Source organism: Struthio camelus, chromosome 2 (assembly GCF_040807025.1).
Source record: "Struthio camelus isolate bStrCam1 chromosome 2, bStrCam1.hap1, whole genome shotgun sequence".
NCBI classification, from domain to species: domain Eukaryota; kingdom Metazoa; phylum Chordata; class Aves; order Struthioniformes; family Struthionidae; genus Struthio; species Struthio camelus.
The window spans coordinates 94,493,663-94,517,160 of record NC_090943.1 but is presented as its reverse complement, the minus strand read 5'-3'; the positions used below and the strand labels follow the sequence as shown (position 1 = coordinate 94,517,160).

Here is a 23,498-nt window from a genome sequence, read left to right as displayed (position 1 = left end):
GCTTTGCTGCTTGATTTGCGGCTCACTCTCTTCTTCCATTGCATTGTTGCAAACATGAGTGAAATACAGGATTTCCAGCTGCCTGAGCGTAGAGCTTATGAAGCTGCAGTTTATTAAAAAAAAACAGTCTTTGGAAGCGCGAAGCAATTAACGCACGTGTAAGGATGATAAAAGAAACAACAGCACTTGGGAAATGGAGACTTCCCAAGGTCATGGTCAGGCAGGGGTGATGCCAGCGGCAAAACCCGCAGAGGCTCCCAACGCCTGCACTTGCCCGCCGGGGCGCTTGGCTCCCCTCGCTTCTTGCCCGGCTCATCGCAGCCTGGGCAGGCGGGCAGCCAGGCTCCCCAGGTCAGCCCGGAGCGAGCTCAGCAACCCAGGGCAGTCGGCGCAAGCTTTCAGTGCAGGTGGGAAAGAAATATTTTGAAGAGAGATGAAGACAGTCAATGGGTATTAGGAGCTATTAAGCCGCAAAACCCAGCTGTGAGGTCAGAAAAGTGGTCAAACGCTGCTTTCGGGGACGCCCATGTGACACTGCTAACTCCCCGGGTCACATATGGGTCCTGTTAATGCTGACAGCAGAATCTGACCCACACTGTAGTCACAGAACAAGCTGTGGTTTCTGTCGCACCCTCTCATTGTGAATTTTTAACTCGAAAATGACAAATGACTGGCTACGGAAAGTTAGGTCTCAGTTCAGAAAAAAAGCACTTTTTTAAAAATTCGGCTTTCTGTGACTGGTTTAGATCCATGCAGTGGTGTCAGTCCATCCGTACTGTAAATAAAAGGGAGATATGAAGTTGTGGGGGTTTTATACAGCTACCGCAAATGATGGTTTATGTTCTCTTATTCTGTGGTCTCGCTGGCACGCTGCCTGTCTCATTTTACAATCAAGACATGGGGACCTCTCTCACAAAGTGCTTGTCACCTAACTCCAGAGAAATGTTGATGCCTTTTTTTGCTATTTCTAGATGAATAAACCAGCACAAATACTGGAGTATATGGGAGAGTTACATATATCTTGTGCTTTTGGAAGAACTTTCTCTTCATCCGGTGCTTAGCAGGGAGAAGTTTCACTGCCTCGGGATCCCCTGGATATTTTCCCCTTAGGGCTCAGTGGATCCAGGTGGAAGGTGCTGCCCACCCGCACCTCTGTGCTGGGCTCTTTGTATGGTCGGTACATTTAACCAGCTGCCAGAGACTCTGAATTTGTTATCAGTGCTTCCCTGCGAGAACAGGCAGTGCCTGCACCCCTAAGTCTGAGCGAGAAACTTCCCAATCTGCCAGGTCGCTAGCATCCTTCCCCCTCCCGCCCTGCGGTGCCCCTGCGGTGCCAGTGGTGCCCCCTTTCAAGAGCTTGCTCTGCACCTAGCGGTGGGCTCAGAGCTCCTACGACACCTTGGTACAAGTCCAGCCACAGGGCAACACGCTACTAATATGTCCACCTAGATTAGCAGAACAACAGTGCCCCAGGGTGCCGCACACTGAATTTTTGCAGGTCATGGATTAGATCCCGCTCTCTTACACGTGCAGGCTGTGCGGTAGAAATCAGAGCAGTTATGGAGACCTCAGAGCATGATTTAACCCCACGAGATGAGCTGACAATTTGGCATACAAAACGCATTTGCTGAGACTTCAGTGCAGCAAAGGACTAAGGCTTGTGTTTCATGCATCCAGTAAAGCCAGCTCACTCAGCAGAGGGTGGAAGTCCCAACAAAGTCAGTGATAGATGCGCTAGAAGTTAGTTAGCTACTTCCATACGTTTAATAGCAAAACACCAGTCTTCACCATGATGTAACTGAGCACAGTAAGTGTTCGATGGAGATAACCTGGAAATCAGTGAGAATATGGATAGAAAGGCCTGGAGTAGACAAAATAGAGTAATGTCTGTCCCGGAGAATAATCCCAAGGAAGAGGGAGTAGAATAACATTAGTTGGGGATGGGGGTTAATATTATTTACCAAAAAGTCCAGGTGTCTGTTTGAAATTTACAGCAATGTTGGCTAAAAAAAATCTCCTTAAATCCACTGGAGCTGGCATCGAAATGGCTGTTGGCTCAGATTTCATGCGTGAATAGGAAGGTTTGTTTTGGATTTAAAAAGATGGTCCGTACCAAAACAAGGTCGTGCAAATGACACTTTAAAATATAGAACTACTTTCGCCCTGCTCCCACCCTTGCAAAAAATTGATAAGTGGGAATATTTGGATAAAATGTACATCGCTCTTTCCTCCTCTGGACTTGTCTGTTACCATTGCTGGGATCACAGGGGCATCACTTCTGGGAACTGGCAAATGCAAAAATTCTTCTTGTAACATCTGCCGCCGTGAGGGTCCTGGAATTTAAATCTTCCCCGCGCCTGCTTTAACTCACTTTCCTAGCTCCTTGGCATTTGCCTCTTGTTCAGGAGATAAGAGCGCATTTACAGAACTAGTTTTGCAATTACTGATCTGCTAAATTTTCTTTCCTGACCTTTAAAGGGATACACCAAATACATGCCTTTGTACAAGAGCCAGACTTTCTGATAGGTGGCTGTTTCAAAGGAGCAAATACGATCTTTTCATAAATAGCGTGTCAGACCTATGTAACTCGCAACTTATTTATTGCAGTCCTAATGCACACCGTGGAAGTCAGGGCTAGCGTTGCACAAGAGAATTAATCTCCAACATTTCAAAACAGTGAAGTAAGGTGAATAGCTACATTTCTGAGCAAGCTGCTAGGCAGTTGTTGATTTTAGCTTGTTACTTCAGCTTCATGAAGCGTTTTAACTATTCAATATTTAGAAGAAAATAATGAAAATACTGGAGATGAGCAGCCTGTGGATTCCTTGTTAAGCATCCAGTCTTGGTATTCAAAACCCAAATCGGTCACCTAGGTACAAGAAGGACAGAAAACTCTGTGAGGCCGAGTATGTCAGCCCGTCCCCCCGTGCGCTTGAACAAATATTGCCAGCCTGTTTCTTTCAACGCTTTTTCAGTTCACATGGCCCCACCGGGCCCGCGGGCACCTGAACTGAGCAGAAAGCACTTTAATGAAAGGCTCGCGGAGATTTTCCACGCTTTCCTGGCTCTAATGATATCCTCACAAGGCAAAAATGGCTCGGACCCTGCCCTTTTATTTTCTCTGGTGTATACTGGCTCCACGTATGTGTCACCACGCCTGAGGAGCATGCGGCCAAGAGGAGCCCCCCCGTTCTGCCGAGCAGCCTGAGGAGGGCTGGGCTGTCCTGATCGGCTCTGGGGCTGTGGGAGAGGCTGTGAAGTGAGTGGAAAAGATGAATTACCATCGTTTTGGTTAGTCCCTTCATTTCCCAAACGCAGCAGCGCATGGCAGGATTTCGCCCAGTACTGAAGAGTCAGGAACTGAGACCATCATGCCTTATAGTTGGCATCCCTCCTATATAAATGTAGCTTAAATGGTTAAATATTCGTACATTATTCTCCCTTTCTCTCCCTCTCTCTTTCACAAGCACATGCACACTGCGGATTGTAAATCTCTAGGAGGTGGCGGTCCCTGTGCACTAATGTGGTTGTGTTCAATCCTTTAACTCACAGTTTGTGCAGTGAAATTTTGTATTTACTAGAGGAGAAGAAACCACCTTTTTTTTTTTTTTTTAAGTCCAATTGGGGATTTCTTGGTATTTTTAAAGCCCTGAATGCTTCATGAAAATCTGACCCTCAGACAGACAATCTGACCCTGGCAGAAGCAATAGAGATTCCTGCGATTTGTGCTTAAGATCCTTATGTCTGCTGTAGTCCCAAGCAAAGCTAATAGTATTTGTTGTGCTCTGAGACAAAGGCTGGCACACCAACACCAAATACATGGGGAAAAAACAGCCAATGATTAAACCATGTAGCACCTTGCTTTAACTCTGCGCTGTATAGATAAATGGATGTAGACAGATCTTAGTCTAAAAAGCTCTGCTGTAACATACACCACCGATGAGGCTGAAAATAGATGCACACTGATAATTTCACACGATCTGATTTTGTTTATCAGGACCCAGTAATGGGAATGTGCGGTCCCGGTACTTGATGCTTAGCTTTCACTTTTAAATCTTCTGACTTTCATAAACAGTGGCCAGGCCTCCTCCATTATTTTGGTTAGATTTAAACATCGTTTTTTTTTTGGTGGTGGAAGTGTTTTAAAAACGGCAACTCCTCTAAGAGATTTCCAGCGGCTTGAGAGCCAGCTTTCTTGAATGTAAGCGTAGTAAAATTGTGAATAACTGCTTTTCTTCTGCTGTTTCCAGAAGGGCCGAATAAATCAGAACCACAGAAGGGATGTCGCAGAGTCACTGCATACAAATACAGAGCCAGATTCATCTAGAATCTGGACTTCACTGGGACGTTTTTTCTTTTCTTTGACAACATAAAGTATTTTGTAGGGCCGCCGTGGCCCTCCCACGCATACTCCAGCCAGCTGTACTATTTGCTGAGCCCAGGGGTAACTTCATTAACGCTCACCATATCTTACTTGAATCACACATACAGTTGGGTGTTTAAATTACAGGAAGAGCTTGTGTTCAAGGGCTTCCGCATCGTGCTGAGGCTGGGGAAAAAAGCAAGGTTTGACACATAATAAGGATTGATGTGCTACTTCAACTGCTGGTATTACTGGAAAGGAAGGAACTTCAGCAGGAAGAGCAAGGGAAATTATACAGGAACCAATAAAGGCTGCCAAAAATAGGGTTTGACTTATCTTCCCTGTGAGTTCAAGTCCCCTACTCGAGGGATGCACACGCTATCCCACGGCAGGTATATTCAGGCACGGCTCTTAGCCGTCTAGGGGTTGTCAGGATTTCCTCAAAAGGACAGAGACAGGCAGCTCTTCCCACCGACGCTGCGACTCGCCAGCAAACAAAGCAGAGTGCTGCAGGGCCTGCCCTTTCCCCAGTTACCGTTTGCTTCGCGCGCTCAAAGCCGGGCACGTGCTTAATCGCTTTCCCGGAGGGAGCCGGGCGAGCCGAGCACCCGGCAGGGCTGACGGCCGGCTGCGAGGAAAAGCAAAGAAATTAGCAAATATTCTGGATGAGCCTGATGGGTAAACGGGGAGCGCTCGCCCGCCTGCGAGGGTGACTAAGTTGCAGGCTCGGAAGCGTCACAGGTCCCAGGAGGGGGAAGGCGACCAGTCAGGTAAATTACAGGCAACAGGCGCTTTCCTCCTTTGCCGTTCAGCATTCGCTTTGGAAAACGTAGGGCAAGGGCTTGCCGGGAAGGGAGGAGCGAGGCGGAGGCCGGGGCCGGGGGAGGCCGCGGCGCGGGGCTGCCAGGGGAGCCGAAGCCAGGCCCGGGCCACCAAGAAACACGGCTGCGCTGAGGCCCCGGCGCCGCCGACGGCTCGGCTCCTTCGGGAGCGGCCGCCGAGCGCAGCGCGAGTGAAACCCAGTGACGCGAAGGCTGTTAACGGAGGTGCTAATAAAAGAGGGGGAGCGTGCAGCGGGGAAAGCGAGGGGTGGGCGGCTGGGCCCTGAGGAAGGGGAAGGCCTCAGTCCGTTTTCGTCACGGGCGGGAAGTTGCTGAGGTTTTCTGCGCCGCGGCTGACCGGCCAGCTGATCAGATCTGTTAATTAGGTCGGCTTGAAGCTTGTAGTTACGTGAACGCTGTTAAAAAACAACACGTTATATGACCGCAGCGTACGTTCGTGCCCGCTGTCCTTCTGCAGAAGGTGAGAAAAATTTGCTTAGGCACAATGAAGACGCAGATTTTTTTGTTTCTAAAACACCGGTAAAGCTTATGACGCAAACCCTGCTTAGGGCTTTCTGCACTCCCCGGAGGGGACTGTGTGATTGAACCGAGAGCAGTACAAGGCCCTAAACTTGACGATTACAGCCTGTAACAAGTCACAGAAAGTTTTTAGCGCTGCCCCTGCTAATCGGCGCCAGGCAAACGCGCGCCAGAAGCTATCACCGCCCGGCGTGCCCCCGCCTCCAGCCTCCCCGTCTTGCAAACAGAAAAACTGCGAGAGCCAACGGATCTGTTCTGGCTTGTTTTATTTCACTTCGTGTTTATTGAAACGCTGTGTTTGCAGTTTATATTTCTTGGCACGCTGCTATTTCAACGATGTTTAAACAAGGGCCGTATAAGAAGCAGATAGACTGAAGGGGTAGCTAGGTTCATTCTGAGTTTTGGGATGGTCCTGTGTCCTCTTATAATCACCAGTGCCATCATCTGTGCTATTTGTTTGCTTTTGATTCACTCGCTTTGGACAGGGAAAACAAGCTCCGCTGCCTCCCTTTGTCTTCTAGCCCTCTCCACTTCCCGTTTCTCAAGTAGCAGCACAACAACTGTGGCAATATCCAAGTTAATTTACCCGAAGCAAATGCCAGCAGCTCAAAAGAACCGTCTAGATGGACATATCAACTCAGCAGCAAAAGGTATTTATGAAAAACAGGGTTTGTAATATGTGATTTCCCTTCCTTCTCCTCTGCCAAACCAACACTCGGTATCCACGTTCCCTGGCACTGAGCTAGTACCCCTTGGGTGGCTGACCATACCTGGTCCCATTGGCCTCCCGCTGACCTGTGTGAGTTTTCGACAGGGCAGCAGGGGAGAGCGCCTGCAGCCATTCGCACGTTGGCACCATCCAGAGTATCACTGCATTTGTTTTAACTCGGCAAAACCCCCTGTTAAAATCAGTGCCAGTCTCCAAATAAGTTGTTCAGGATCACGCCAAGCCCTGTGACCTTCTCCCCTGTAGAAGCTGTAGCTCCGTCACTACTAGCAGATTCAGTGTGCCCAGACCCATCCTCTGGCACTAAATGCCCTGCATCCGTACCTTTAACCTCTCTCACCCCTCAAAACGGTGTGCCTATACCCAATGTGCCTACTGGGAGTGGTCCTGGCCCAGGAGCAGTTTGAAAGATGCTTATTGGCCCCAAGCAAAAGCATGCCAGGGACTACGCTAACAATTTAACAATACTTCAGAATCTTTTAACAATTATTTGAACAAAACTGTTTAACAATAGAACAATCCGGTTCTGTCTCCCGGGAATGTTCTCTGGCACCGCGAACAGTTGTGTGTCTCCACTAGTAAATTAACGTCCATATGTGACTCCTCTTCCAGCTGCTTGTTCAAGCTCAGATCGTGAGTCCCACCCCTAGTCCCAGCCTCCTGCTTTTCGGTCCTGGAGCTGCTCATTCACAGCCAGGCAGCACACACTTGGTGTCGTCCCCAAAGTGCATAACAGCACTTTTATGCCCACACTCCATCTTTCAAGTCAATTCTTTAATCAGTTTACTTGTTCCTGACCAACCCATCATGACACTCTTCTTCCTTAATATGGTCTTAATCAAGGAACCCTTTTTATGAAGTACTAGGTATCCAGCATTCCCAGGCAATCAATAAAACCTTTTCCTGAACCAAAGTTCAGATGACTTCAACGGTGCCCAGCCAGGATCACAGCTCTGCGGATGCTCTGCTTCTTTGGCGATAGGGGTGCCTTCGAGCGGTCAGGATTCAAGCTGCAGCTGGAAAACATCAGTTTTAAGATAGGAAAAATCATCCTGTGTGAGTTGTGCAAGGCGGCTGCAGCTCTGCCTATCTGCTAAAACCAAGCTGAGATGAGAAGGCAGGATGCTTCCTTTCCCATAGCCCTGCTATGATAACATTTTTAATATCAGGTTCTTTCAGGAAAAATATACTACGCCCGCATATTTTGTTTGGATGGGAAATCAGTTTTTCTGACCACTTCATCTTCATAAATTCTTCCCTTTCTTGTTGGCTTCTTTTTTCCATAACATCTGAGAAATGAAGAGTGGTCTCTCTTTACCACTAAAAACAAACAGCTATTCCATGTGAGCTTATGCTTCATAAAACAAAACTGAATCAACTGTTCCCCTACAGGCTGTAAATTGAATATTGTCTTCCAGGTGACAGGTACTTTCTCTGTTTTGCCAGCAGTGGAACCAACTGTGAAATAACCAACCAAATTCACTGAAAATTTTAATCCTGTTGTGTTTAAAACCTGGTATAATTCCAAGGCAGGTTCTACTATCTACCAAGAGCTCCTTCATCCTTATGGGAGCCCTGACAATCTTTCCTGTGCTCTGGTGCGAAACATAGGCTAGTCATCTTCTTACCAGATTTTCTAGCAATTGTGGAAACTGGTGTGACAGTTAATTACTTTACAGTGGACCAAATATAGATTAACTTGAAAGCGTTAAAATAGGGCAATATGTTAACCGCAGGAGAGCTTTGCCTTCTTCATAAAAAAAAGACTTAAATCAGTATTTGGAATGTTCTATACCAGACTGCCCAAGTAGGTATGGAAATAGGAAAATATGGTCAGAAATTGTTAGGACTTGGTGAAATGAGTAGAAGGCATTTGGAGAGCAATTTGTCTACGGCTTGAAGGAAAGAAAATCTTATACTCAGGCAATGACAAGATGATGTGCAAATGCAGATGGAGAAGGGAAGATGAGGTCTGCATGGTATGTTATTAAATGCAGGAGGAGGGTCATCTGATAAGCGTGGGGCCTCATATCAAGGCTCAGTTCGAAGTCTGAGGAGGTGAATATAGTCCAGTCTGATGTCCCACAGCTGATGCTGAGAAGATGTGAACGATCTGAACCACAGGTTGCAGTCAGTCAGTGCTACTAGTAATAGAGAAGTTCAGTCCAAACCTGGAAGCCAGATGGTGTTAAAGTGAACATAATGGACATGTATTCTCAGTTTTTCCCCCTCTTTGGCTTTCTTTTCTAGGAAGAAGTGCATGCATGTCACAAAGTCACTGGGTTATTCCCAGCTGAGGAAATAACACGGTGAACTGAAATTGCCCACACTGCCATGTGGAGAACAACAACTACAGCGTTAAAACCGAGTGCTCGTGCTGCATCAGACTATGCCCAGTCAGGGGAGTAATTTGAGTGCCATGAGCAACCTTAAAACAGTGGGATGGTGGAAAGCAGAAGGCAGAACGTGGCGGAGCTGAAAGATGCAGCTGTCTACAGCTGCCCATTCCCATCGGCAAACAGACTTGAAGTCCTTTATTCAAAGGTAAGATGACACTGGGCAACATCTGAAAGAAACAGAAAGAAGTACGCTAAAAGCTTCAGACAATTCCTACTGGAAAAAATAAATAAATGAGAAGGACTCGTGGCCTGAATTTGATGTTCTTTCTATACACAGGTTCATTAGCAGCCAAAACTGGCCTGCAGGCACTGTAGCTCTTCTTCACGCCACTTTTCCAGCTTCTCTTACCTGAGATAATGACTTGCCAATTGTCCTGGGCTCGTTAGCAACATAAACTCACACCTTTTGACTTCACTATTACACTGTGTCTGAGGCTCAAATCCTGGCTTGCCGGTATGCGTGAAACTAACTCTTCCTGTTGTAAGAAAACCCTTGGCAGTGTATTAAAGGGAAAAGATAACTCTGGAGATTTTTTTTCTTTTTTTTTCTCCCAGAAACTTTCTTCAGTTACCCACCTTGAAGCTGATTTAAGCTGGGGTAGCTGCTCGTGCACTCTGGCAGCTGGCTTAAAAACTAAGAGGTTGTAATATACTGTTATCTTATCAGGAACGTTCAAATGAACACATGACAGAAGTTTAGTGATGCAGAGTTCAGTATTCTTATTTTATATCTATGCCTGTCACCTACTCCTTCACTTAATCTATTTCCAAAACACCTACAGTTGGTAGCACATTTTCTGAAAAGAATTTAAGATGGCAAAACTAGATATTTCCCATGAGAATCCTCAAGAAGAAAAATATGGGTTTTATCAGTGTTGATTCTTAGCTGGCACAATTTTCCAAGAACTATTGTTCGCATAGGAAGTGTTTTTGATGGAACTTTACAATATAACTTAAAACATGCTGCACGTTACTCCAAATCTCACACCTTTTGTGAAAACAGAGGACTTGCATCCAACCAAACTTTTTTTTATTGTGCTGCTTATGGCTTTTTTACAGACTGTAACCTTTCTAAGGCAACACAACCAACCAAACCTAGCTGGAAATGACTCATGTTCCAAGAAGTTATTTGCAGTTGAAAACAAACAGTAAAAATTGATCCCTGATGTAACTCTCCTGGTGCCATGTTAACGAACTTCCAATCCAGAGAAACTCGTCTCAGTCACGTTTCTTTCTGAGTTCCTTGAGATGATCTATGCTTCATTTCCACAGTTATTGCACTATAAGAACAACCATACATGGTATATATCACTCCGCCTGTCATCTCTGAAAGAGGTTAGGAATGAACACTTAAGGAAAAACAATCAGGGACCGGAACAAGCATACAGTGTTGCTTTTCCTGGTATGCTCTTTTGGCAATTGGCAGCGTAGAGGCTTCCAGAGCCAAAGGATGTATCTGCATCTTTGTGGTTTTCAGCTTCTGCGAGCCTTTCTTCCACGAGTTTGTCTAAGTGCTTTTGAACTAATTTAATCTTTTAACCTTCAGGTGATCCTATGTCATTCACTGTTCAATGATGTGTTATGTGAAAAAAATACTTTCCCTTCCTTTTTTTAAACCTGTTGTCTGGTAATTTCATCTGAAGCTTCCTACTTCTTATGATAAAGTGTTAATAATGGCTCCTTATTCACTTTCTCGATCCACTTAAGGATTTTATAACCTCTGCAGTCTCTCTTCTCACTCCTCTTTTTTCCAGACTGACGAGTCTCAGTTTATCTTGTGTAGTTCAGAAGCTGTATCATACTTCTGGTCATCTTTGTTGCCCTTTTCTGTGCCTTTTTTAATCCTGCGATGCCATTTTTGAGAGATGGGACTAGAGCCACCCACAAGATATTCAAGATACAAGCTCGCTGTGGATTTAGATAATGGTGTGCAGCGGTAAGCTTTGCAGTTCGTTCTCTCTTCCCTTCCTAATAATTCCCAAGAGTTCATTTTTTTGTATTTTCAGCTACTACCGAGTGCTGAACCAATTTCAGGCGACCATTGTTTTAGAAACTGAGTACTAGGTCATTGCACATGAGTATTACCCATACTGCCTTATTTTCATGCTGCCTTACTCACTTACTGTCTTACATTTTTCGTACTGCTTTACATTAAGCCAAAAAATCTGTGGAGCTGCTTTTTAGGCCCAAGTGTGCCATAAGAGAGACCCCCTGCTATATGCAGCCAAAGTACCCGAAATGCGGCACAAAGTGTCTAGGCTGGCGGCAGTGGGCAAGGCTGGCAGCCAGCCTCGTGGTCAGGCTGCCCAGCATTTCCTCTTACAAGCTCCTGTCTTCACTTTCCTACAGCACTGCCAAAAGTAAGCGTTTGGGCTGAAATCTTGCCTGGGTAAGATTTCCTCAGGCTACTTTGGTCTTGTTGGGAGTTGATTTCATTTGGGAGTACTTGTGGTTTGGACAGGGTTATTTGGGATTATTTTGTACTGATTTGTTGAGGCAAAACAGCTCCACCATGGCTAAGGAGGAGACTGGGGAATACACTTCTTATGCATATTTAAAATAAATAAATTAGGTGATCTTTTGTTTGGAAATCACAAATGCCGGCAAGATATGGAAAAAAGCTATTTGCACAGATGATATTTGTTCAGCTCTTTTTATTGATTACAAGACTTTTGCCATCCTCAACAACATGAAACTATTCTTTTTCCAGACTCTAAGCCTGTGAGGAGTCCTAGTTTGTACATGCTTCTTAGATTTGAATGGTTAAATTTGCAGAAAAGACTCTCTGGGCCAGGCATGCTTAGCTCCTGTAGGTCACACTTGGCCTGGACACCTGTACAGGGGTAGGAGGCCTGTTGCTCGTGAGCACCACAAACCCTGGCTAGACCCAGGCATGGTGGAGAGGAAAACAGCTCCAGGTTGCCTTGGAAGAGACACATCAGAGTAGGGAGGAGGAATAAAGTGAAGGAAACAAGGAACTTGGGGGAAATAACAGGGGAAGAGCAGGAAAACCAAGATTAACCTCGATGATCTGAGGATCTGCTTTGGAGAGGAAATTGAGTAAGGAGAGACACTGTTGATTATACAGTCCTGTTTCATTTCTGTCTGTCAATATAACCTGAACTCGTCAAAGCCTGGCTCCAATCAAGAGAGCTTCCAGCCCTTACCCGGAGTACCCAAATTCAGCTCCTTTCTGTTACTACCTCCAGCATCTCAGATACCAACAAGCTGGATCCTTCTTCTGCAGGTACAAATTTTCCTAATGAATTACAAGTTTGAAATACAGAGTAGGCCAAAACTGAATACTGACACTCCCCCCGTCACCATACACAAAAAACAAAAACCTGTTAGCATTTTGCTGACTCCTCACAATCACCCAGTCTCCAGAGAGTGTTTTCCTTCAGCATCCATCATCAAGAATAACGTCAGAATAACTCGCCAGTCATGTGGCAGCAGTGGGAAGTGAACAAAAGCCAAGGCAGTTATAGGGAAAAGACCATTGTTCCAAAAAATTTAAATGATGTCCCTCTACTTCTTAAAAGCATCAGTAAATATCCTTTCCAACGGCAAGTGCTTCTTTCAGCAGTTGCCTGCAGAGAGGGTACGAGGCATGGCATGAATTAGCCTGCTTTTTGGAGGCTAGTTAAATGCTGGACATTTGTCATAAAATGTCACATTTCAGTATAAAATCCCTTCCTCATTTGACACCAAGCCCAGCAACACCTTAATGTACAATCAAGTCCCTCGACGGAGGAAGGGATTTGAGGGTGTCTGGACAATAGCGAAGACTCAAGCATGCATTTTATGAGAGGGAGGAGAATCAGTCATTCTCCTTATTACTGTAGTTCCATTTATTAGTCACCATTTGGATTATGATATCCGCTAGAAATCTTAATTATGGGTTGTGGCCCCACTGCAGTGGGCCTAAACAGATGTAAGAGTTATGTTTCTAGTTATCTTAACACCTTTCCAACAGGGTGTCACAGATACAAGTTAATTAAGCCTTACGCTAACCTGTGATGCAGAGATACAAGTATTTTTTTTTTCTCTTCTGATATACAAATAAAGAAACAGAGAGACTAGCTTATACCTGCTACTCAGTCCTAAAGTTTACCAAACCCTCCTCTGGCCTTTCTGCCTTAACCGCTATGTGCCTTCCCACTGGGCAGATCAGTGCATTTTGATCTGTTGCTAATAACATCAGCAAAAAACTGCATCCTGTGCCTCTGCAAAGTCTTAAGCAAGTTTTCTTATAAAGATGAAAAATATCATAAATTTCCATGTAGGTTATTTCTCCCTGAGTGCCCTAGAAACACCTCTAACCCAGCCTGCTTTCAAAAACCCGAGGGTCAGCCACTGCACTCCTGAAGGCACCCATCCCGGAAGAGTCATTAGTCAGGGGAGAGATTATTCTTAACTGCATGAGTTGTATCTCTCCCTCATTGCCCAACACTTTGCCCTCATGGTGCTTGCAGCTGTGGATGAACCCAAGGAGCGAAAGTCCGACATCTCCCTTACAGAAGGTGAGACACACTAAACTGCCTATACAGTGGGAGATTCCAGCTAGCTTGAAAATCTAGAGATTGGATGATCATTATAATAGCTCTATCTTGTGTAAAACATCCTGAGTGATCTGGAAATCTGCTTACACCACCACTGATACATCCCAGATCTGTGTGTATGGGAGGTCTACAGGAAAGCCCAGGCACAGCTGCAGAGCTGTGCTGCTGCAGCAGAGGTGTTTGAGGGGACTTAGGGCAGGAAAGAGTAGAATAATCCACTCTATCTCACTGGAGATCCTGCTCTCCATCCAAAGAGCCACAGGAGAGGAGGAAACAACTTCAGCCCCTTTCTTGTAAGACATCTCCTTTCCAGCCCTCTTGTCCCTGCCCACGAGCTGGCTCCCTCTGAGAGCCACACAACCACCTCTGCTCCCACAGCTGCAAGAGCACGTGGAGTACGGGCTACGCAGGGGCGGGGAGGCTGGGGCAAGACAGCCTGGGTGGGCTTTTGCTCCCTGTCTGCAGGCAAAGCAGGCACATCGGCAAGGCACAGGAAACACGCCCTAACCTCCCAGCCAAGCAATGATCTCTTCCGCTAGCAAGCACCCCTTGAAATGGCATTCAATTTTTCAAATCTGTTTCTGAACAGAAAAGCACAAGAATGAAACTTTTCCAAAGCTGTTAAGGGAATCGTGGGTAGTCAGCTGGAGATATCATTAAAAGGTCTTTAAGGTGACTCAAAGGGGATGCTTGGAAATTGAGATATGCAGAATTAAGCAACCAAAAAGCCCTTACTTGAGTTTCCAGAAGTCTTTTGTTGTACTTGCTAAGCAAAACTCATTGTTCATAGCGAGGTTAAACAAAAATCCTAGGCACGAGCTCTCGGCTAGAGGAGTCTCATAAATTATATTGTCTCTCTTTTATTTCATGATCTTTTTAATCGAAGAATCATTCTGCTAAGCCGGCCTAAACCTAGAGTGTTGAATTCAAGCACCTCTTTGTTCAAATCTCTTCAGGCCATGTGGGGAAAAAAAGAAATCTGTTTCAGTTTTAATCCATCACTTCTGAGGCTAATATTTTTATTAGTTATTCATTTATTGTGGATTTAGAGGCACTGCCAAAACTGATCTCAAGGAAAGCCTTAATTTTGGAGTGACTGTTGTTGCATCATAATATTCTTCAGTGGCCATATCAGTCAGAAGAGTATTTAAGGAAATACACCTTGACATATGTGCAAATCCTTATGAAGCCAATTTTAATGGTGTCTTAGATTTTGAAGAAAACCTTATCACTGAAAACTGAAGCTTTTTGTTGAACTGCTTAAGCTGGTGAGCAACAAGGAGAATCATACTTACTGGGAATGAACAGATGGGATCACTCTTTTGCACATGATTCTGGAATGCAATAAAATTGTTTGGTTCCGGGAAACAGTTTTTCCTCCCATTATATTATAAAAATGGGGAAAAGTCCTGATTCTGAAATCTGAACGCCCACAAGTACTCCTCATTCATGCTTTGGGAAGACATAAATTATGGAGGAAAAAAAAAAGTAAGTGAACGTCATCTTTGCATAGAGATGTTCTCATTTCTTGATCTTGCAAAGGTGCAAAAGGGATCTTGCTTTGCAAAAAGAAACTGGTGTAAAGAGCCTACATACTTTGATAACAGCAGAAACCCTGGAAGGAAAATATATAAGTGCAGCACACAATTGAAAGCCTGTGTTTACTTCAGCAAATTGGACTACAGAAACAGTTTCAGGAACGTGCTACGAAACTCCTCGTTCTCTTTTCAACACCCTGAACCTGCAATCCTTAACATGTCACGTGCCTTCGCACTTCGTGGAGAAGCTCAATGCAGTACTGAGGTTAGACCAGAGATCACAAAATTGGGTGTCCGATCAGAAGAGGTTATGAAAAATCACTCGACTGCAACCCTCAGGCCAGATTCTTGGCGGGTATAAATCATCACGGCCTCCCATAAAGTCACACGGAGGCCATGCTGCTTTACACCTGCTGAACATCTGGCCCCGGGTCTGTGGGAAGAAGGGTATGATGTGCCTCACGCTTCACGCATTTCTGAACAGCTGCTTTGAAGGACTCCTTAAAGCCTCGCATGAGACTGTTTGCCCTGGCTGAAAGCTCTGGAAAGGATTGACTGGGAACAAACATTTGAAGACTTCGGTGTTTACGGGGCATAAACGTACCCTGAGAAAACTCTCTAATGTAGAAAGTTGCTTCTTGGCAAATCTCTCACAAATGAGGTGGGTGAAGGAGAGATTATGTCCAGTTCCAGCCAACTAAGAGCTTAATAGTGTCTTTCCGTAAGTAAGTTTGCTTCAGTAGTTCTGACAGTGTCAGGTGATTTCAGCCTACTACAGCTATGTGCAAGGATTTGGCAAACATTGGATGAATTCTGCTGTGTGAATATGAGAGGCCTCTCCCTCTGACCCTTTTTTTTTTTAATTATTAATCAGGAACTAAATCTTTGAAACTGTCCTTATCTCAACATCGTCACTCTGATTTAGCAGAACTGCCAGAGAAATCTTGCAAAGAACAGACTCAAAAAGTCATCTGATGATAATTTTTTTTACTAAGAAGCTTTCAGCTACAGTGTGTTACATTTTTTAAGGGATACATGTCACATTTTTTAAGGGATACATGTCAGGGAGTAAGTGAATAGTCAAGATTGCATGTTGTGTGACTCCCATTGCTAGGGCAGTTTCTTGTTATTTTCCCTTAGTAGCAGGTGAGACCACTGACCACCTCTTCTGAGAGGCTTGACCTGATAGCTAGAAATAGCATCTTATGAATTTCTTAAAATTGAACTTCAGGAATATAGAGGTAGTTCATTTATTTGTTGCTTTACCTGTAGTCATTTTCGTAGTGGAAATTTTCAATAAATTATGTTTTCATTAAGATTCTGGTTGTTCTTGTCTTCCAGTTCATTTCACCCATGCCAGGCTAAAAACCTTTGCTTGTTTTTTTGTGAGGGACTGGGTTAGGCTGGGCAAAAGTTGTACTCTCCTAGCATGTTGCCCAAACCCAAGCTTCAGCTGGGCTAACGAAGATGGTAAATGGCACTCCTATAAGTTAAATGGTTATCTGCAAGCGAATACACCCAGTGTGACAGATTCCAGTGGTCATCAAACAAGATAGATAAGCACTTGGACCACAGAAAGAAGAAGAAAGGAATGATTATATCTTCATGATAGTAGCTTTCTCATAGTCGTATTAACATTACAAATTAACAGTACTGAATTTCCTTCCATTTCATTAACTTAATGAAGATCCAGTCCACTAAAGTCCATTAGAAAACTTAGCAATTACTGCAAACAAGTAACTCCACTATCATTGTCTGTATTTTAATAACCCATTCTAATTTAAGTTACAGTTTAATACAGAAAAGATGCATGGGAAGATAGAGATGATGTCAGCTGCATAAATCATTTGACAGTACGGAACTCATTAGAAGATGGATCCTGCACTTGCAAACTTACTATTATGCTTCAATTTACCATAGAAGTAGGACCATCTGTAGAGGGACAAAGTGAAGGCTAGCTTCATCTCGAGGGGGGAAGAGAATCAGGCAGAAGTCCCCACATACCAGGCCTGTGGTCACTAGCGCTTTCTTTAAGTCAAATATATTTTAAAGTGTTTGCAGTCATCGTTTTGACACTGAGAGTAACTTCTGTCTATACAGCACCTTTCATCTAGAAACCTGAAGAGCTTTCTGAAAATTAACTCAGTGCTTCTGCACGGCCATTGCATGTTCAAAATTCATACCAGCAATGTGTGAAATGCTCTCCTTGCCAGAACTTGTGCTTTTTTTTTTCTTTAACTAGTCTCTGTTACCAAGCCACAAAACCATGCAATGGAGACGGAAATCTTGCAACACTGTTGAGGTGTATCTGCTACCCTGTTTAATGCTTGTGTTGATTGCAGTGACAAGAATTTACATTTTAAGCAAAATTTTTATCCCACATGGAAGTAGAAGGATCTACTTCTAGGTAACCCGCGGAGGATGAGATCTATTTGCCTGCTTGAAATGAATGACACTTGGGAGACATTATTGTTTTTCATATTTTTTTTGTTAATCAAGAAAGGAAAACCAAGAATCGAAGCAATGGAATGTTCAAAGTTCTTTGAAAGGGAGCAAAAATTCTGAAATTCAGCAGAACAAGTGTAGTCTGAATATTTGCAGTCTTTAGTGAGCAATGCCTTATCCTAGTGATTTACAGAGCTAGAGCATTCTTTGGAGGCAGAATTCGCAGCACAATCTCCTCTCCTCCCTCCTCCCACCCCCAAACACGCCTCTGCTAATCAACCTTTGCCATCCTTGCAAAGTGCTGTTGCATTTAACCCCACTTAGAGGTAATTTGGAAAGAGAACAATCAGTTTGGTAACCCATTTCTAGTCTCTGTCTGATGATATTTGGAGATTAGCTGCTGGGACTGTGGCTTCTCAGCTCCTTTGGTTTTTGAATTATTTGCATGCTAATAACTGTAAGTACATAACCAGTTATATAATATCCACCAGATAAGTCAAAGGGGTGCGAAAATCCACCAAGGCCAGGACGCCTGCCTCCCGCTTTGCTGGGACCCCCGTCTGCCCCCACCAGCTGGGTGGCGGGCACACATCAGGCTGGCTCGCACAGCCCTTGCCTGGGAGCACTCACACTGCTCCTTTCCCAGCAGGCGCTGTTGTAAAACACAAAGAAATCGAGCTCTAAATTATACTGCTCCTGGCATCGTTTTATTGCCTGGTTCTCTCCAGCAGTATTTCGCCTTGTAAAGCAAAGCGAAGGTCCTCGGCAGCGCAGAGCCATTCTCTTTGGAAATGCTGGAAGCTGTCATAGCAAGTGTCCATCTCCGTTTTCACTCGTGAGCTCTGTGGTACAACTCAGCAGGTGCCATTTCCTCAGCCGTAGATCTGGCCGCTCATCTTGGGACTACTTTAGAGTTAAGTCACGCGAGAGGTTTCCTTGATGCTTCATCTTCCTGGTAGTAAAGAAGCGTCGGGTTTCCCCACCCCTTGGGAGCAAACTCTTTGCTCTTTTTCCTAGTAAATTAACATGCAGCTCTGGAAGGCCTGCAGGCAAAAGCTCTTGAAAGGAAAGAGAAAGAAGACATTTTAGCGTAAGGGAAGGGACAGTGGAAAAAACACTGGGGCAGGCAGTCTTCTCTCCCCATGTCCCCGCTGCTCCTGTGGCTGTGGCATTACTCCTTCTGCTCGCCGGTGGGTGGTCTCCTGCACTGGGGCAACTGGTGTTCCCTGGCATTGGTCTCTGCAGCTGATTAAGTAGAAACTATTATCCCTGCGGCAGGAACACTGCTCGCTACGTACAAAACAGCAGTCATCATCCCCGCTCTTCTCTGCTTTGTGCCATGCTTCATTTCATTTTACATTTAAAGAAACCCAAACCAGTCCATCATTGCAGCAGCTCCCCCAAGCCATTTGGACTTATCATTTGTAACCCTTGCAAATTCAGCGCGAAGGGGAAAAATAAATCTTTGGATGTGAGTCTGCGGTAATTTTCACTTCTCAAAACATGTAGGCGACTGTTGTTAACATTAATGAGGCATGCAGCTAATCAGAGTAAGTCCCTTGCTTGATGAAAACAGCACTGCAGGAGTACATCAGGCACAGAGTGCAGCACCTTTCATTCCCCCAGTGAACAAAATTCTTTTAAAACAGAGGAGTATTTGAATATTTATATTTAAATGTACGGCCTGATAGGATCTCTGGGCTGTAGCATCCCTGCCGTACTTAGGGCAAGAAATGAGGGCAGAAAGGGGCTAAGGGACTGGGCCAGGGATGCGTGAGTGCAGCCATGCTCACGTCAGCAAGGGCTGGGACACAGCTACCACGGAAGAAACGGCGATCTTAGCTCTGCAGGTGAGAAACAGGAAAACTAGTTACAGATGACCGAAACAGATGAAAACTTACAGAAGTGGTTAGAGGAATGTGGCGCCCTTGGCAAATGATGAAAAAATTGCTGAAAGGTGCCTGAGTAAAAGCGGTCAAATTAAAACCATCTTCGTGACTGAAATATGGCAAGAGTTTGAGGGGGAAGCAGCAGGTAGGAGCTGCAGTGCCTGCTGCACCACGGAGCCAGGGCAGTCTGAGAACAAGCATTTTTTTGTTCCTGCTGTAAAAGGAGATGAAGACACTGCTCATTAAGGTATAGCATAGACATGGGAAGAGTAGACAGCAGCAGGACAAGTTTTCTGAAGCTGCCTTAATCATGTGCCCCAGCTCTCCTCTGCAGAAAGGAGATCAAATCTAAATGCAATTTGGAAACGTTAAAAAAAAATTGTATCTTAACAAACCTACAAAAACGGACTGGATTTCGTGACAGTTGTTTGAGAAACTTTCTTATCCAACAAACGCTATGCACTTATATAATATTGTTGTATTTTTCTACAAATTTCAATATACAATCAGATTTTCATACTCAGGCCTTCTGCCCATGTGTGCGCCCATTTTGGCCTAACCAACGACCTATCCAGAAACCGATCGTTCCCCTGATGAGAGTGGGAAAAAAATTGCTTATTTTAATTTAGAAAATAATGGATGTTTAACTCAAATTGGATGCCATTTAAATAAACCACATTTTTATTTTAAAAGTCTTCACATCATTACACTTGAAATTATGACAACGTGTATTAAAGTCTGAACAAAAATAATTTAAAATACGATATTCATATTTGCGCATGGGATTTTTTTAAGAGACAAACTGATAAACTGGGAAAAGGCAGCAGAAACCAAGTTTTGTTAAAGTACTTGGAAAAGATCCTTTGATAGCAGTAGCCTCTTTGTCGGTGTAAAGACCGTATTTCCTCCTATCGGTGTAGTCACCCTGTTTACTGTGATGAGTGTTTAATTCAAAGTTGAAAAAGTGGGCAAAAACTGAAGAGCGGAGAAGCTGCTCCTCTAATCTGTGGATAAAAAGCAGAGTGAGAGGCAGCGATCTACTATTTCTAAAACGCTGTAGTATACAAGAACTGGAAACAGCATTAGTTCCGTTCCTGAAATACAGTAATTTGTGCGCTTAATAAATCTGTTAGCTTCAAGGACAGGGTAGATGGGAAAAAGAGGGCTGCGTGTTTCTGTGGTGGTGGTAATATGAACAGGACCTCGGATGGCTGCTGTTGACAGGGCAGGGAGCGTGGAAGTCCCCCGAGCTCTACTAGTGAATCAACCTCTGACTTGCGCTTTGAAAAACGTATCTTTGCTCTGAACGGATCCAGCATGGTTTAGCGACTTTTGTATGAACAAAAAATTAGTTCTTTTTTGAACATTTTAATTGAATCCTCTTCCCGGTTACCCACAGCTAGGTAGGCATTATTAGCTTTAAAAGTCGTTATTAATATAAAAGAGAGGGTAATGAAGCATTTGCATTTTCTGAAAGAAAACAAAAAGTCCAAAAGAATTTAATCTGTATTTCTCAAATGAGCATCACGGATACCAGGAGAAAGTACCACATTTAGCGTAAAGACTACAGATTTAAATTACTTACTAACTGCTGAGAACTGACTTTCCCTGAGGGGGGGAAAAAAAAAAAGCAAAACTAAAAATCTAAACCAGAATTAATACTAATCATGCCTCCGCTGTGGCTGTGATTTCGGTTTAAACCAGCTGTTGGATTTCGGGGTCGCGCCGCGCACGTGGGATCATGCCAGAAGTCACCTCAGCATGTCCTTTTCCGCCCCCCTGAACTCGTGGGGCGCGGCGGCCGCCGCCGTTGCCACCTGCCCCGGGGGGGACGGGGAGAAAGGGGGCGAGAAGGGGGCGCTCAGGTCTGCACGGCGGCGTGTGGGCGGCCGTCGGGGACGTCGAGCAAGGGGGCGCACCGGCCCGCGCCGCCTTCGCGCCACCGCCGGCCCGGCGAGGGCCGAGGGGCGGGGCGAGAGGCGAGGGGGCGGGGCGAGAGGCCTGAAGGGGCGGGGCGAGCGAGGCGAAGGGCGGGGCGCAGGGGTGGCGGGAGGCGGGGCGCAGGAGGCGGTGCTCTGCCCGCCGGGCCGCCAGCCGGGGCCGCGCGGCGGTTGGGAGCCGGAGCGCGAGCCCAGCGGAGCGGCCGCTCTCATTGGCGCGCCGGGACAAAGTGGCCGCAGCCCCGCGCGCGGCGCGGCGCGACACGCTCGCGGGGGGCGGCGGGAGCCGCCGGGGCCGGGCCGGGCCGCCGGAGGGCAGCGTCCCGCGGGGGACTCGCAGCCCTCGGTGTGCGAGGCGCGGAGAAGGAGGCGGCGGCGGGGGAAGCAAGCGGGGACCGAGAAAATGAATCGGAGTTTCAATAAGTCTCAGACTCTGCGGTACCTGGAGTGCAGCGCGGTGGAGGTGAAGAGTAAGGTGAGGAGAGCGCGGCGCGGCCTCGGCCGGCGGCGGCTCGGTCCCTCTCCGTCCCCCCGCCGCTCCCCGCCGTGCGCGGAGCCCCCCGCCGCGCCGCTCGGCTGCGGCAGCCCGCGCCGGCAGGAGCTGGCGGGGCGCCTCGCTCGGGCTCCGGCGGTGTGTGTCCGCCCCGCCCGCCTCCTCCCCCCCCACGGCGGGACCGGGGGCGGCGCGACCCCCTTCCCCCCGCACGGCCCGCGGGGGCCGGGCCGGGGGCTGAGCGGGATCGGGGCGGGCGGGCGCCGGGGGCGCCGTGCCCGCCGCTCCGGCTCGATCTTTTGTTTCGCCGCAAGGACTTCGGCGCAAACTTTTGCGGGGGGGGGGGGAGAGGAGGAGGAGGGAGGGCAAGTTTCGAAACCGCCCATTGTTTTCGCTTTGCCGAAAAGCGGGGGATTTCGGCGGGGGCTTTTCGGCGGGGGCTTTTCGGCTAGCGGCGTGCGGAGGGGAGGGGGGCGGCAGCGGGACCGCCCGCCCTGCCGCCGTGGCGGGGCTCGCCGCGTCCCCGGCCCGGCCCGGCTCGGCTCGGCCCGGCCCGCCGCGGGCTGCTCGGGCTCCGTGCTCCCCCTGGTTGGGCGCTTGGCGGCCCCGGAGCGGAGCCGTTTAGCGCTTTCTGCTTATTTTCTAACCGGTTTGGTTAGGTGGGGAGGAGCGGGGCTCCCCGCCGCCTCGCCGAAAGCGAGGGAGCCGCCGGGGCCCAGCTGGGCCCGCCGGCCCCCGAGCGGGGCCGCCGCTGCTGGCGGCGTCGCGTCGCGTCGCGCCCCGGCGGCACCGTCCTCGGCCCGAAACGCCTCAGAGGGCGAGCCGTTCCCCAGATGCCGCCGCCATCCGTCTTGGGGGCAGTCCGCAGGTGCCCCGGTAGAGTTGAGCGAGGGAGCGGGCAGGGAAGTGGGTGGAAAAACGGGGCCAGGCTGGTGCTGGTGGCGTCGCCGTGGTGTGGCGGCTGCGAGGCCCGGCGGCTTCTCCCTCGCCCGTCCCTTCTGCCGGGTGTCAAAGGGGAACGGGGCGCGCCTGCCCTGGCGGAGCCAGCAGGTTGTGCCTAAGCCCTTATTTTTTTAGCAGCGGGGTTGCGAACCACAGGACAGTCGTGCGCGGGCACAGCTGCGCGTTGTGGCTCGGCTTTTTTAAACGATGATTTCAGTTCTCTGTTTTTACAGTTGGTCTTGCTGAGGGTTCTCCAACAGGTCCGGTCTGGTCGCTGTTGCTTGAAGCAGCACATCAAAATCTTGTCCACCTCTCCTAGGTGGAAAAACACCTCCTGCTTGAGGGAAAACTCAGAAATCTCCCTGGAAGCCTGCTTTCTATACACATGTCTGATCAGTGAGTAGGTTGGAAAAAAGTAAGGAGTAACATTCGCATGTTCTGGGAAACTGTGCACTGGCTACCTGTTTACACAGTGTTGGAGCTGAGGTGTCAGGCACTCTTGTTTGTGTTCAGTGCTCTCCGTTTCTGTCCTCTGCCGCTGTTAGTATTTGCATTGAGATCAGCCAGCCTATAGCTCTGTCTCAGTGGGAGGGCTATCTCACGTGCAGGGGACTCTCCAATCATTTCCGAAGGTGACATCTGAAACGTGGGTTGAGAGCTCTCATTTCCTAACCTCCCATTGCTACTCGAGTGTTCGAAGGGGGTCAGCAGGCCAGGGACATTTTCGTCTTGCTTACACAGCTGGAAAATTTTGGTTCGGTTTGTACTAGTTCTAAGGTGTAATCCGCCCCCACAACATTTGATATGACCCCCAAATCCTCCAGATCCAGTTTTCTCAT

General features: G+C 46.9%; 1 protein-coding gene across 1 annotated transcript in view; it reads left to right on the top strand.

Moving 5' to 3' along the window:
* The first annotated feature begins 21,386 nt into the window (after positions 1-21,386).
* PARD6G (par-6 family cell polarity regulator gamma) overlaps positions 21,387-23,498 on the top strand; it is a 71,047-nt gene continuing 68,935 nt past the window's right edge. The window contains exon 1 of the mRNA XM_068931641.1: positions 21,387-21,699. Coding sequence (XP_068787742.1) covers positions 21,628-21,699 — 72 coding nt within the window. The 5' untranslated portion in view covers positions 21,387-21,627. The remainder of the gene's footprint in view (positions 21,700-23,498) is intronic.